We start from the raw sequence: 14211 nt of genomic DNA, 5'->3' as shown, positions 1-14211 counted from the left end.
GCTGCTGCAGCCCACCGATCCAGATGGATGGGGGTTTATTTCAGTTTTTGTTTGTTCACTTATTCATGCATCCAGCTATTCGGGGCATCACTGGGGCTTTCGTCTCCATGCCACAAATGCAAATCGCCGCGGTGGCTAATCCACTTTCATCTCCTTCCCTGCCGACATCCCTCTCATTCTTTCTCATCCCTCTCTCTCTCTGGTTCTGTGATAAGGGGCCATCTTGTGTTAAAGCCAGTGGAGACCTCACTAGGACCCTCCTCCTCTTCCTCCTTTTGCCTCCACCCCTTCCTGGTCTTTGTCCTGACCCACTCCACCCTCCCTGGGCGCCCGACCCCCTGGCGCCATCCTGAGGCTTGTCAGCCTTGCACTCCTATTCGCATCGGACCAGGGAGGGATGTGGGAGCATCCCTAATTCGATTACTAAGGACATGAGTGGGTTTGCACATCAAGCTGTTCCAGTAAGACAGTTGAGAAGGATCTGCTGGAGGATCCATCTTCCTCATTAGACAGAAGAGACCTCCCACCACCCCTCCACTCAAGAGGGGCCTGTATTTTCTGCTCAAATATAGCACAAAAAGACACGGAACAGAAAGGTTCACTCTGTCAAAAAAAAACATCTTACACCAGGACACTTCACTTGACTAATCCATGAAAATAAATAGAAAAAGCACCATTCAGATGTCTGCAATTATGTTATTTTAGGGACAAACAAACCTTTCAGCTTACGATTCAGAGCGACTTTGCTCAGTTTGGCCCTATAGTGTGAATCAGTCATCTGTGTATGTGTGCGTGGGAAGTTTTTCTCTGTGTCAAGCTTGGCTAGGAAGGAGGAGAGAGGGGAGCAGCTTACAGGTGTGGTGTGTGTCTGTCCTGTGGGTACCTACGTTCTCCCTGCCCTCTGTGGTAGTAATGTCATCGCTGGCTGGCTGAGTGTCTGGCTGACTGGCTACTATCTTGCTGACTGTCTGGTTGACTGTCTGGCTAGCTGACTGTCTAGCTGGTTGGTGCCTTAGGAGCCACAGGAAGTGGGGGAAGGAGAGACAGCTCAGTCAAACCTCTTCCTCCTTCATGAGAGTGAGAAAGAGAAAGTGAGAGTAGAGAGAGACAAGAGAAGAGAGAGACACAAAGAGAGAGAAAGAAAGAGAGAGAGAGAGGTGTTGCCTATACACCTGGCCATAGAGCATGCTCCCCTCGCTCCACCAAGAGGCTTTGTTCGCGGCTAATGCACCAGGTTAATTACACAGGTGACTGTGCAGCCCAACGGTTGGGCAAAAATGTGTTCAAAAACTTTTCTGGGGAAGAAAAGAAAGGTAGTTGTTTTCATTTTCCATTCGTCTACTTCTTGTTTTCCATCGAGAAAGAGAAAGAGAGAGTTGCAGGAGAGAGAAAGAGAATTGCAAGGGAGAGACGGAATAGGGGATAGAGAGAGATGGACAGAGAGAGAGAGTGAGTGAGAGAGAGAGAACGAGAGACAGAGTGAAAGAGAAAGAGAGAGATGGACAGAGAGAGAGAGAGTGAGTGAGAGAATGGCAAGGTAGCGAGGGAGAGCAGTCTCTAGTAGGAGCAGCAGCGCTCTCCCTTCAGAGTGGTCTCAGCTCATCAAGCACAGGGCTGCAAGCTCTTATTGCAGCTCATTACAGTGCAAATGAGAGTAAGAGATCAGTCACTGAGAAGGCTGGAGCAGGGGAGACTGGAGAGGGCAGCAAAACACACACACACACAGAATACAAAGACACACACACAGACACACACAAACATACACACGGACACATAATACTCACACAGGCAAGTCATAAACAGAGAGACAGACAGACACACAGGCAAATCATAAACACACACACACACAGTGATAGACACACACAGGAGATACAAAAACACACATACACACAAGACAAGTATACCCCCAACCCACAAATGGATTTACACACTATCAGGTTAGCTAGGAGAATCACTTGTGTTCAAAAGAGAAAGGACTTGTTGGCTAACACCATGCCTTTGCTGCTAATGATGACATAAACACTATCTTATTATCCATGTAATTATTTCATATTATTTAATGACATATAGTATGTAAATATATATATATATATAATTATTATTATTGTTACATACTGAGTTAGCGTTAGTAATGTTTGCCACTGCAATGGCTACCAAAATTGTGTTATCTATTGAAGAATTTGAATCCTATGGGCGTTGGTCAAAAGTAGTGCACTAAATAAGGAATAGGGTGCCTTTTGGGACCCTATTTTTATTATGTACCACTACTCAGACCAGACAGAAACTCTCTGCTTAAATTCTGCTCGTTTTCCTCAGTTTTGGTCCCTTCCCTCCAGAGCTGTCGGCGGCTGCATGTGAACCATCAGAAATGTAGTTCTCCATCGATCCCTCTGTATTTTTTCCCCCAACATGGAGGGAGATGACAGATAGCAAATTGAATTTATGAACAGCTTGTGTTGACACTGCTGCATAATGATAAGAATGCCATCCCTTTGGTGTTTAAGGAGGAGTGCATGGTGCCGAATACAGATTGAAACCAGACTGCCTCCGTTTTCCTTGGGAAGATGGGAAGAAGACGGAGGGGGCCATTTGAGATCCAGACGAAGTTAACAGACATGTATCTGTTTGTACATGACAGATCTGCTTTTTATTTTCATCTTGCATCCACATGCAAATACTTGTTTTTTGATGAACTTGAAGATGCGTATTGGTGTACAGTCATATGTTGTATTTGTATTTGATGGAAGTAAACTGACAGTGGATGAAGTGGCATAGAGCTATTCTGTGGAGGTTTGTGTGATGTGTTAGGTATTAGAGGAGTCTGGCCGGCTGTCTAGTTTCTCGTCTAGCTAAATTGTCCGAGAGCAGGAACGGCCATAGGTCACACTGCATGGCTGACACCATTCTGTGCTGGAGCGCACACACACACACACACACACACCACGCACACACCACGCCACACACACACCACACCACACACATATTTACACATGCACACCACGCAGGCACACACTCCCCACATAGGCACAAAGACACACTATCCTAACCCAGACACACACACAGTTGTTTGAATTTCATTTTCCACTGTGGAGGCACTAGAACACCCTCTCTCTCTACACAGGCAGCGTTTTAACAACCACCTTACATCACTGCTATGGGAGACACTCCCCTGGACATAGAATACACAATGCATCAGCATTAGACCTGGGGCCTGTCACGTCTCCTGGCCCTCCTATGTCTCCAGCTGAATGGCTTTGGGCGGGGGGAAATCACCAAAGAACAGAGGCTATGTCCCAAATGGCACGCTATTGCCTATATCTCTTTAGGCCCTTGTCAAAAGTAGTGTATTATATCGGGAATAGGGTGCCATTTGGGACACAGCCTGAGTCGCTTCAGCGGCTAATACAGGCAGGGATGAAAGCCTCCACTGATGGCCATTGAAAGATCTTCTTTCTGTGGCTAACGCAGGGGAGCTAAGTGCTCTTTACCAAGATTTAGTGTGGAGCCGGTCAATACTGGGCTGCTCTATCATTGTTCCGTCGATGACACCGGGACCTGCCTTTGGAAAACCTTCCAACCGCCAAACGGCTTAGTACGTACATGGCACCGCTATGTTACCACAGGAGCGGAAAGAGGAGAGGGAAGAGGAGAGTAGATGGTAGACAAAAGGGGAGAGGAGATGATAGACGAGAGGGAAGGGGAGAGGAGATGGTAGACGAGAGGGAAGAGGAGAGAAGATGGTTCAGGGGAGAGGAGAGGGAAGGGGAGAAGGGATGGTAGAATAGAAGGAAGGGGAGAGGGAAGAGAAGAGGAGATGGTAGAAGAGAAGAGAAGATGGTAGAGGAGATGGAAGGGGAGAGGGAAGGGGAGAGGGTATGGGAGAGGGAAGGGGAGAGGAGATGGTGGAAGGGGAGAGGGAAGGGGAGAGGAGATGGTAGAAGAGAGGGAAGGAGAGAGGGGAGAGGAGATGGTGGAGGCGAGGGAAGGGGCAAGGAGATGGTAGAAGAGCAGGGAGAGGGAATGGAAGAGGAGAGGGAAGGGAAGAGGATGGTAGAAGAGAGGGATGGAGAGAGGGGAGAGGAGATGGTAGAAGAGGGGGAAGAGGAGAGGGAAGGGGAGAGGAGCGGCATTGGTAGAGGAGAGGGAAGGGGAGAGGAGAGGAGAGAGGATGCTAGAGGAGAGAGCACCAGAGTTCTGGGATAGGCCACTGTCTGTGTCTCTAAACAGCACAGTACAGGACAGCACATGTCTCAAACAGAACGATTCAGATGAAGATGAAGCAGTATTTGGCCCTATATCTGGGTCATCTATCTTTAGCCCCATACTAATGAGTCAGTAGACCCTCTCTTCATCATTGTGGTCCAGAACAGACATTATTTTAAACTGGGATCATTAGGGTGACTTATTGTAGCGCGCCGGACTACGCCATCCATCGTTTGCATACATGGCTGAACTGGCTTGTGGGTAATGTTTACGGCAAGAAGGGCCGGGGCTTCTTATTTCTCTTCTGGGCATCATGGCAGAGAAGAAATGTTTGCGCTGGCTGGAATCTAGAGATGACAGTTGCTTTTGGCAGCACTTTCAGCGAGCTGTGATCAATCTTTTGTTTTTCCCGTCCTAACGTTCAAAGAGAAATGACAGTCGGAAAATTGAAGTTATCAACAGAACAAGTTGACACGGCGACATAATTAATTTGAGGAAATGCCACATATTCTCATTACCAGAGAAAAGACAGTATTTTCTTTTTTGTCGTTCTCTGAGCAACACAACCTCCCAGTGAGAAATAAACACAACCAAAAGAAGAAAAGAGAGCCAAGAATAGAAACTCATCTTATGTAAATTCGCCACAAACAAACTCTTAATTTCGCTAATTTCTTCTCTTGACTTGCTGGTCTCATTCCCTCTTCCTGAGGCCTTCCCAGGGGCTACTTTGAAAACCAAAGTGTCTGTTCTCTCTTTCTGTGTGCTGTGTTTAAAGGCAGCCTAGATTAAATTAAGCTTAATTAGACCGGCTCGGAATAGAACTAAACAAAACAAAGCCCAAGTAGCTAGCGCTTATCTTCAAATTGGCTAGTCTATACCTTTTTTAGTCTTGCTTATTGGTTTAAAGCGGGACATGCGTTTCAGCTGCTTCTCTCTGTAGAAACGAAATGGCCGATCTGTATCTAGCAGCTATGACTCCGAGAACAGCACTGGCTCCCACTTGAATGTTTTTCCATATCTAGGCCAACCAGGACGTCTTGTGAGTTCGACACGAATGCAACACGTTAAGTCCGGGCAGGTAAACATTTATCTACTGCACCTTGGCTCCTGGAAAACTTTTGGACAGCTCTTGCTTCAGTTTCCCTCTTCTCAGAGACTTAGACATCACAGGGGGCACTTGACAACTTTGATCAATTTGTCCTAGTTTTTGCTTAACTGTAGCCCAATTCATCATCCATAATGACCAAGGCTTGGGAGCTGGGCTGAGTAGACTGGGTTCAAGAGGGAGAATCGCAGACACAAAGAAGCAAAATGACTAAAATGGGAAACATGCTCCCCAGTGACCTGCTGGCGCTCCATTAACAATGTCCTATTGGACCGGCAAGACCTCGGCTATGATGGAGGAAGCTCAGAGACGAGGCCCTGGCTTCTGAGAATCTCTTAACTTCTCAAACTGTTCTCTGAACGGTTCCCCTCCATACATTAAATAAAATGTTTAAAACAAAATGTAAATTAAAAACTTGTGCATTTTAGATTATTTGAGAATCCCTTACGTCTAAATCCCCACAGCAAACTTTTCTCTTCATCTGACACATCGCCCACTTAGAAGACTACTGTTTTTTGCCCTGTTCTTGTTCCAGCTCCACCTGTCTCATTTTGAGCTATAAAAAACCGCAGCAAATATATTCTGCCTTTTCTCAATTAGCAAGTCTCGTCGATTGTGCGCTGGGGAAATACAGAAAAGCTAACCTTTATGCAGGAGGATCTGTCTTGAGAGGAAGAGATACACCACTCGAAGGAAATTGCTTTCCAAAATGGGTTAAGATGGGACAAAACTCTCTCCAGCAATGTAACACCGTGTCATGCACCTCATGAGACAGCCCTGGGGTTCTCTAATGATCTTATCAAGGAAGGGGAAGAGTGGAACATGGCTGGGCTTTTACACTCCACACCATGGGCACCTTCTTAAAAACCTGAGGTAGCTGACATGGCACTACATGCACCTGTCCTCCCTACCTCCCATTGAGAGCTAGCATACCTGTCCTCCCTACCTCCCATTGAGAGCTAGCATACCTGTCCTCTCTACCTCCCATTTAGAGCTAGTGTACCTGTCCTCCCTACCTCCCATTGAGAGCTAGCATACCTGTCCTCTCCATCTCCCATTGAGAGCTAGTTACCTGTCCTCCCTACCTCCCATTGAGAGCTAGTGTACCTGTCCTCCCTACCTCCCATTGAGAGCTAGCGTACCTGTCCTCCCTACCTCCCATTGAGAGCTAGTGTACCTGTCCTCCCTACCTCCCATTTAGAGCTAGCGTACCTGTCCTCCCTATTTCCCATTGAGAGCTAGCGTACCTGTCCTCCCTACCTCCCGTTGAGAGCTAGCGTACCTGTCCTCCCTACCTCCCGTTGAGAGCTAGTGTACCTGTCCTCCCTACCTCCCGTTGAGAGCTAGTGTACCTGTCCTCCCTACCTCCCATTGAGAGCTAGTGTACCTGTCCTCCCTATCTCCCGTTGAGAGCTAGCGTACCTGTCCTCCCTACCTCCCATTGAGAGCTAGTGTACCTGTCCTCCCTACCTCCCATTGAGAGCTAGTGTACCTATCCTCACCACCTCCAATTGAGAGCTAGCGTACCTGTCCTCCCTACCTCCCATTCAGAGCTAGTGTACCTGTCCTAACCACCTCCCATTGAGAGCTAGTGTACCTGTCCTCCCTACCTCCCATTGAGAGCTAGCGTACTTGTCCTCCCTACCTCCCATTGAGAGCTAGTGTACCTGTCCTCCCTACCTCCCATTCAGAGCTAGTGTACCTGTCCTAACTACCTCCCATTGAGAGCTAGCGTACCTGTCCTCCCTACCTCCCATTGAGAGCTGGCGTACCTGTCCTCCCTACCTCCCATTGAGAGCTGGCGTACCTGTCCTCCCTACCTCCCATTGAGAGCTAGCGTACCTGTCCTCCCTACCTCCCATTGAGAGCTAGCGTACCTGTCCTCCCTACCTCCCATTGAGAGCTAGCATACCTGTCTCCCTCTCTCTCTCTCTCTCTCTCTCTCTCTCTCCCTCCCTCCCTCCCTCCCTCCCTCCCTCCCTCCCTCCCTCCCTCCCTCCCTCTGTCTCTGTAATGTATTTACTAGGGTGCACTATTACATGTTTTAATTAGGGGGATAACAAGGGCCCTGGCTTTCTGCCGGATTTGTTAACTTCACACATCATAATTCGCTTCCCTCTCCCCATCAAGGTACCTGGCTGTGTGCGTACTGCATGAGTACTTACGTGTGTGACTTATTGTCCTCTAGCCCTGGGAGAAGATGAAGGGGGAGGAGACACACAAGTTAAGTGTCACCATAGGGGAAGGAAGAGGGGAGGATGGGGAGGGGGTAGCAGACAATGAAGTGGGCCTGTGTGTATAGCTCTGGTGTCTCTGGGGCTGTTGAGAGGACTAGTGGAGCGGGTCAAGGCGCAGGGTCCTAAAACTCCCTCCGAGACATTTACTGCCCTGGGCCTCTGACATTGAATTATTTCTACAACATATGCAAGCGTGTAAGCGCACGTGAACGCATCCATACAAACATACAAGTACATCGGACACATGCAAACACACACTCACTATATCAGAAAAATGTGCAGTATTATAGCTAATCTCATACTATTTTACACATTTTGCTATTAGGCTGAAATACATTTTTGCTGTTTTAGATCTCATGGAGTTGGGACACAAGACAGAACATTCTCAACTTTTTTCCCATAACTATTTGTCTTAATATTAACACAATTTGATAGACCAAAGTATCATATGTCACAACATGTAAACCAACAGCCAAATATATTTTTTTAAACCATAAAATCATTATGGGGTATTGTGTGTAGATTGATAAGGGAAAAAGGCTGTAACGTAACAAAATGTAGAAAAAGTCAAGGGGTCTGAATACTTTCCAAATGCACTGTATGTATGTGTATATAAACTCAGCAAAAAAGAAACGTCCCTTTTTCAGGACCCTGTCTTTGAAAGATAATTAATAAAAATCCAAATAACTTCACAGATCTTCATTGTAAAGGGTTTTAACACTGTTTCCCATGCTTGTTCAATAAACCATAAACAATTAATGAACATACACCTGTGGAACGGTCGTTAAGACTCTAACAGCTTTCAGACGGTAGGCAATTAAGGTCACAGTTATGAAAACTTATGACACTAAAGAGGCCTTTCTACTGACTCTGAAAAAATACCAAAAGAAAGATTCCAAGGGTCCCTGCTCATCTGTGTGAACCTGCCTTAGGCATGCTGCAAGGAGGCATGAGGACTGCAGATGTGGCCAGGGCAATAAATTGCAATGTCCGTACTGTGAGACGCCTAAGACAGCGCTACAGGGAGACAGGATGGACAGCTGATCGTCCTCACAGTGGCGGACCTCGTGTAACAACACCTGCACCGGATCGGTACATCCGAACATCACACCTGCGGGACAGGTACAGGATGGCAACAACAAATGCCCGAGTTACACCAGGAACGCACAATCCCTCCATCAGTGCTCAGACTGTCCGCAATAGGCTGAGAGAGTTCCTCAACAGACATCACCGGCAACAACGTCGCCTATGGGCACAAAGCCACCGTCGCTGGACCAGACAGGACTCATTCATAGTCACGGTTTTGTCTCACCAGGGGTGATGGTCAGATTCACGTTTATCGTCGAGGGAATGAGCGTTAAACCGAGGCCTGTACTCTGTAGCGGAATCAATTTGGAGGGGGAGGGTCCGTCATGATCTGGTGCGGTGTGTCACAGGATCATCGGACTGAGCTTGTTGTCATTGCAGGCAATCTCAACGCTGTGCGTTACAGGGAAGACATCTTCCTCCCTCGTGGTATGCCACCAGCCATACTGTTCGTTCTGTGCGTGATTTCCTGCAAGACAGGAATGTCAGTGTTATGCCATGGCCAGCGAAGAGCCCGGATCTCAATCCCATTGAGCACGTCTGGGACCTGTTGGATCGGAGGGTGAGGGCTAGGGCCATTCCCCCCAGACATGTCAGAGAACTTGCAGGTGCCTTGGTGAAAGAGTGGGGTAACATCTCACAGCAAGAACTGGCACATCTGGTGCAGTCCATGAGGAGGAGATGCACTGCAGTACTTAATGCAACTGGTGGCCACACCAGATACTGACTGTTACTTTTGATTTTGACCCCCCCTTTGTTCATGAACACATTCCAGTTACAGTGCCTTGCGAAAGTATTCGGCCCCCTTGAACTTTGCGACCTTTTGCCACATTTCAGGCTTCAAACATAAAGATACAAAACTGTATTTTTTGTGAAGAATCAACAACAAGTGGGACACAATCATGAACTGGAACAACATTTATTGGATATTTCAAACTTTTTTAACAAATCAAAAACTGAAAAATTGGGCGTTCAAAATTATTCAGCCCCCTTAAGTTAATACTTTGTAGCGCCACCTTTTGCTGCGATTACAGCTGTAAGTCGCTTGGGGTATGTCTCTATCAGTTTTGCACATCGAGAGACTGACATTTTTTCCCATTCCTCCTTGCAAAACAGCTCGAGCTCAGTGAGGTTGGATGGAGAGCATTTGTGAACAGCAGTTTTCAGTTCTTTCCACAGATTCTCGATTGGATTCAGGTCTGCACTTTGGCTTGGCCATTCTAACACCTGGATATGTTTATTTTTGAACCATTCCATTGTAGATTCTGCTTTATGTTTTGGATCATTGTCTTGTTGGAAGACAAATCTCCGTCCCAGTCTCAGGTCTTTTGCAGACTCCATCAGGTTTTCTTCCAGAATGGTCCTATATTAGGCTCCATCCATCTTCCCATCAATTTTAACCATCTTCCCTGTCCCTGCTGAAGAAAAGCAGGTCCAAACCATGATGCTGCCACCACCATGTTTGACAGTGGGGATGGTGTGTTCAGGGTGATGAGCTGTGTTGCTTTTACGCCAAACATAACGTTTTGCATTGTTGCCAAAAAGTTCAATTTTGGCTTCATCTGACCAGAACACCTTCTTCCACATGTTTGGTGTGTCTCCCAGGTGGCTTGTGGCAAACTTTAAACGACACTTTTTATGGATATCTTTAAGAAAAGGCTTTCTTCTTGCCACTCTTCCATAAAGGCCAGATTTGTGCAATATACGACTGATTGTTGTCCTATGGACAGAGTCTCCCACCTCAGCTGTAGATCTCTGCAGTTCATCCAGAGTGATCATGGGCCTCTTGGCTGCATCTCTGATCAGTCTTCTCCTTGTATGAGCTGAAAGTTTAGAGGGACGGCCAGGTCTTGGTAGATTTGCAGTGGTCTGATACTCCTTCCATTTCAATATTATCGCTTGCACAGTGCTCCTTGGGATGTTTAAAGCTTGGGAAATCTTTTTGTATCCAAATCCGGCTTTAAACTTCTTCACAACAGTATCTCGGACCTGCCTGGTGTGTTCCTTGTTCTTCATGATGCTCTCTGAGCTTTTAACGGACCTCTGAGACTATCACAGTGCAGGTGCATTTATACGGAGACTTGATTACACACAGGTGGATTGTATTTATCATCATTAGTCATTTAGGTCAACATTGGATCATTCAGAGATCCTCACTGAACTTCTGGAGAGAGTTTGCTGCACTGAAAGTAAAGGGGCTGAATAATTTTGCACGCCCAATTTTTCAGTTTTTGATTTGTTAAAAAAGTTTGAAATATCCAATAAATGTTGTTCCACTTCATGATTGTGTCCCACTTGTTGATTCTTCACAAAAAATACAGTTTTATATCTTTATGTTTGAAGCCTGAAATGTGGCAAAAGGTCCCAAAGTTCAAGGGGGCCGAATACTTTCGCAAGGCACTGTATGTTAGTCACATGTCAGTGGAACTTGTTCAGTTTATGTCTCAGTTTTTGAATCTTGTTATGTTCATAGAAATATTTACACATATTAAGTTTGCTGAAAATGAACGCAGATGTCACGTTCGTCACAAGGATCGGACCAAAGCGCAGTGTGGAATGCGTACATTCTCTATTTAATGAACGAACAAAAACAACAAACAACCAAACGAAACGTGAAGCAAAACAAACTTGTGCTGACAGGCAACTAAACATAGACAAGATCCCACAACAGAAAGTGGGAAAAGGGGCTGCCTAAATATGATCCCCAATCAGAGACAACGATAAACAGCTGTCTCTGATTGGGAACCATATCAGGCCAACATAGACATACAAAAAACCCTAGACATACAAAAACCTAGAGTACCCACCCTAGTCACACCCTGACCTAACCAAAATATATAGAAAACAGAGATATTCAAGGTCAGGGCGTGACAGTACCCTCCCCCCCTTTTCCTTCACTCTGTGATCCAACTCATCCCAAACCATCTCAATTGAATCGTGGTCGGGTGATTGTGGAGACCAGTTCATCTGATGCAGCACTCCATCTTGGTCAGCACTTACACAGCCTGGAGGTCTTTTGGGTCATTGTCCTGTTAAAAAACAAATGATATTCCCACTAAGCGGAAACCAGATGGGATGGTCGCTGCAGAATGCTGTGGTAATCATGCTGGTTAAGTGTGCCTTGAATTCTAAATAAATCACAGACAGTGTCACCAGCTAAGCACCCTCACACCATCACACCTCCTCCTCCATGCTTCACGGTGGGAACCACACATGCGTTAATCATCCATTCATCTACTCTGCGTCTCACAAAGACACGGCGGTTGGAACCAAAAATTTCAAATTTGGACTCATCAGACCAAAGGACCTGTCTAATGTCCATTGCTTGTGTTTCCTTCCCCAATCAAGTCTCTTCTTATTATTGGTGTCCTTCAGTAGTGGTTTCTTTGCAGCAATTCTACCATGAAGGCCTGATCCACACAGTCTCCTCTAAACAGTTAATGTTGAGATGTGTCTGTTACTTGAACTCTGTGAAGCATTTATTTGGGTTGCAATCTGAGGTGCAATTAATTCTAATGAACTTATCCTCTGCAACAGAGGTATCTCTGGGTCTTCCTTTCCTGTGGCGTTCCTCATGAGAGACAGTTTCATTTTTGCGCTTGATGGTTTTTGCGACTGCACTTGAAGAAAAATGTACTTTTTACAAGGCACACCTGTTAATTGAATTGCATTCCAGGTGACAACCTCATGAAGCTGTTTGCCAAAATGCCAAGAGTGTGCAAAGCTGTCATCATTGCTACTAAGAATCAAATATTAAATATATTTTGATTTGTTTAACCCTTTTTTGGTTCCTACATGATTCCATATGTTTTCATTTCATAGTTTGAATGTCTTCACTATTTTTCTACAATGTAGAAAATAGTAAAAATAAAGAAAAACCCTTGAATGAGTGGTTATGTCCAATCTTTTGACTGGTACTGTATGTATGTGCTTGTGTGTGTATATTTTTCAGTGAGTGTGCATATCCTCTAACCATATTCCCTGTCTGTCCTGTCCTACAGAGGGAGGAGAGAATGAAACAGGTGTGATGGACAGTCTAATGGAAGCCTTGCAGTCCGGAGCCGCCTTCCGCGACCGCCGAAAACGAACCCCGCGCAACGGTATGGTCCCCACACCTCTGTTGAAGTAACCTCCTCCCTTAGTCTCAACCATAGTTCTTAATATGAAAGGAGTGTTGCCGGACCAAGTCCGGGATATGCCGAGGGCGTACACATCTGTGTGTGTACGCTCATGTTCTTCTGTATGTGTGTGTGTGTGTGTGTGTGTGTGTCACTACACACACTACACACACACACACACTTGTACTGTCCCCGGTGCACTTCATTACACATTCATTGTCACATTGTCATTCATAAGGCTCTGATTACAATAGAAATGGGATGTGAGCAGGGTCTATGGGCTACAGGCTCCAGCGGTGGAGGGGATTTAGCATAATCCTAATGTTAACATATTCCATCCTGCCATGATGAACGGCCTGTGCCCAGGGGGATGGTAAGGTGCCACCTGGTAGAGGTTACATTGATATGCAGGTGGAGAGACAGAGCCCTGTCTGTCTAGAGGAGCCACAGGTGGTGCGCTCTCTGTGGTGGACGAGTACTGTGATATTCCTGATGCTAATCTGCTCATTGGGCCTCATGAGGGTTAGCGTAGTTTAGCATGATCAGATGGAGTGAGTATACACAGAGGTTTAGGCCCAGTCCAGCAACAGCTTCTTCATCCCTTATTAACAACCTCAACGACAAACATACCAGCATATGCACACCATGGCAGAACGAATCGTCCTAAATTAACTGTCACTATGTCAAATGTCAGAGATATGTTGCCAGATCTGTTCATTTCCCACATTGTCTCGCCTCCCTCTTATCTTGGCCAATCACGTCTCCCTACCAGTCAAGGTTTGTCCAATAAGACCTGGTTAATGAAACAGGGTGTCAACCCTCACGACACACACTCCTGAATCATTCTCCTAGCTTGGTCTGCACTCACTGACAGACAGCTATCCATGTAGAGGAAAACATACATGCTCGCTCGCACGCATGCACGTACGTGTTTCATCTTCCCTCCGTCTACAGTATCTCTTCTACTCTAACATGGTCCATCAAGACTGACATGATTGCCAACAGCCCAAACCAACACAATGTATTTTCCTTCTCAAGTGCCTTCTCTCTCTCTGTGTGAGTGAGCATGTTTGTACAGTGTGAGTGTGTGCTGAGGTGTTGTGCCAACAACCAGACTTTTCAGAGTGGATAATTGGTGCCAAACTCCTGAAAAGACTCATGTCTGACATCGTTCTCTTTTTCTCTTCCCCCTCTCTTTCTCCTCCCTTTCTTTTTCTTCTGTTTACTTGGTCATGTTGCAGGTGATCAAAGTCCATGCAGTCCTGTCTCTCGGTGGCCGGGTGCTAACCATGGTAACCCAACCAAAGCTGTGTCTGTAGTTTAACCCTTTCCCTGCCCCATACTGCACTGTACAGCACCGCCTCCACTCCTGGCTGTGTAATTCTCATCTGGCATCTTCCCCCACCAACTGAACCAGAGCTGATGTACTCTCTGACAGACTCCTACACTGAGCTTGAACTGT

General features: G+C 46.2%; 1 protein-coding gene across 13 annotated transcripts in view; it reads left to right on the top strand.

The window, feature by feature from the left end:
• Positions 1–14211, top strand: part of diaph2 (diaphanous related formin 2) — a 705396-nt gene that overhangs the window by 609917 nt on the left and 81268 nt on the right. For 8 of the 13 annotated variants that reach the window (XM_090198582.1, XM_090198579.1, XM_036943141.2 and 5 more), the window contains 2 exons: positions 12633–12731; positions 13991–14041. In XM_090198582.1, coding sequence (XP_090054708.1) covers positions 12633–12731; positions 13991–14041 — 150 coding nt within the window. Of the gene's footprint in view, positions 1–12632; positions 12732–13990; positions 14059–14211 lie in introns of all 13 variants that reach the window. The other 5 variants (XM_090198585.1, XM_090198584.1, XM_090198577.1 and 2 more) reach the window with 2 other exon arrangements.

Source organism: Oncorhynchus mykiss, chromosome 14, assembly GCF_057628025.1.
Source record: "Oncorhynchus mykiss isolate SJ-2025 chromosome 14, ASM5762802v1, whole genome shotgun sequence".
Taxonomy (NCBI): Eukaryota; Metazoa; Chordata; class Actinopteri; order Salmoniformes; family Salmonidae; genus Oncorhynchus; species Oncorhynchus mykiss.
Note: the sequence above shows the minus strand (reverse complement) of the source record. Positions and strands in the feature narration are given on the sequence as shown.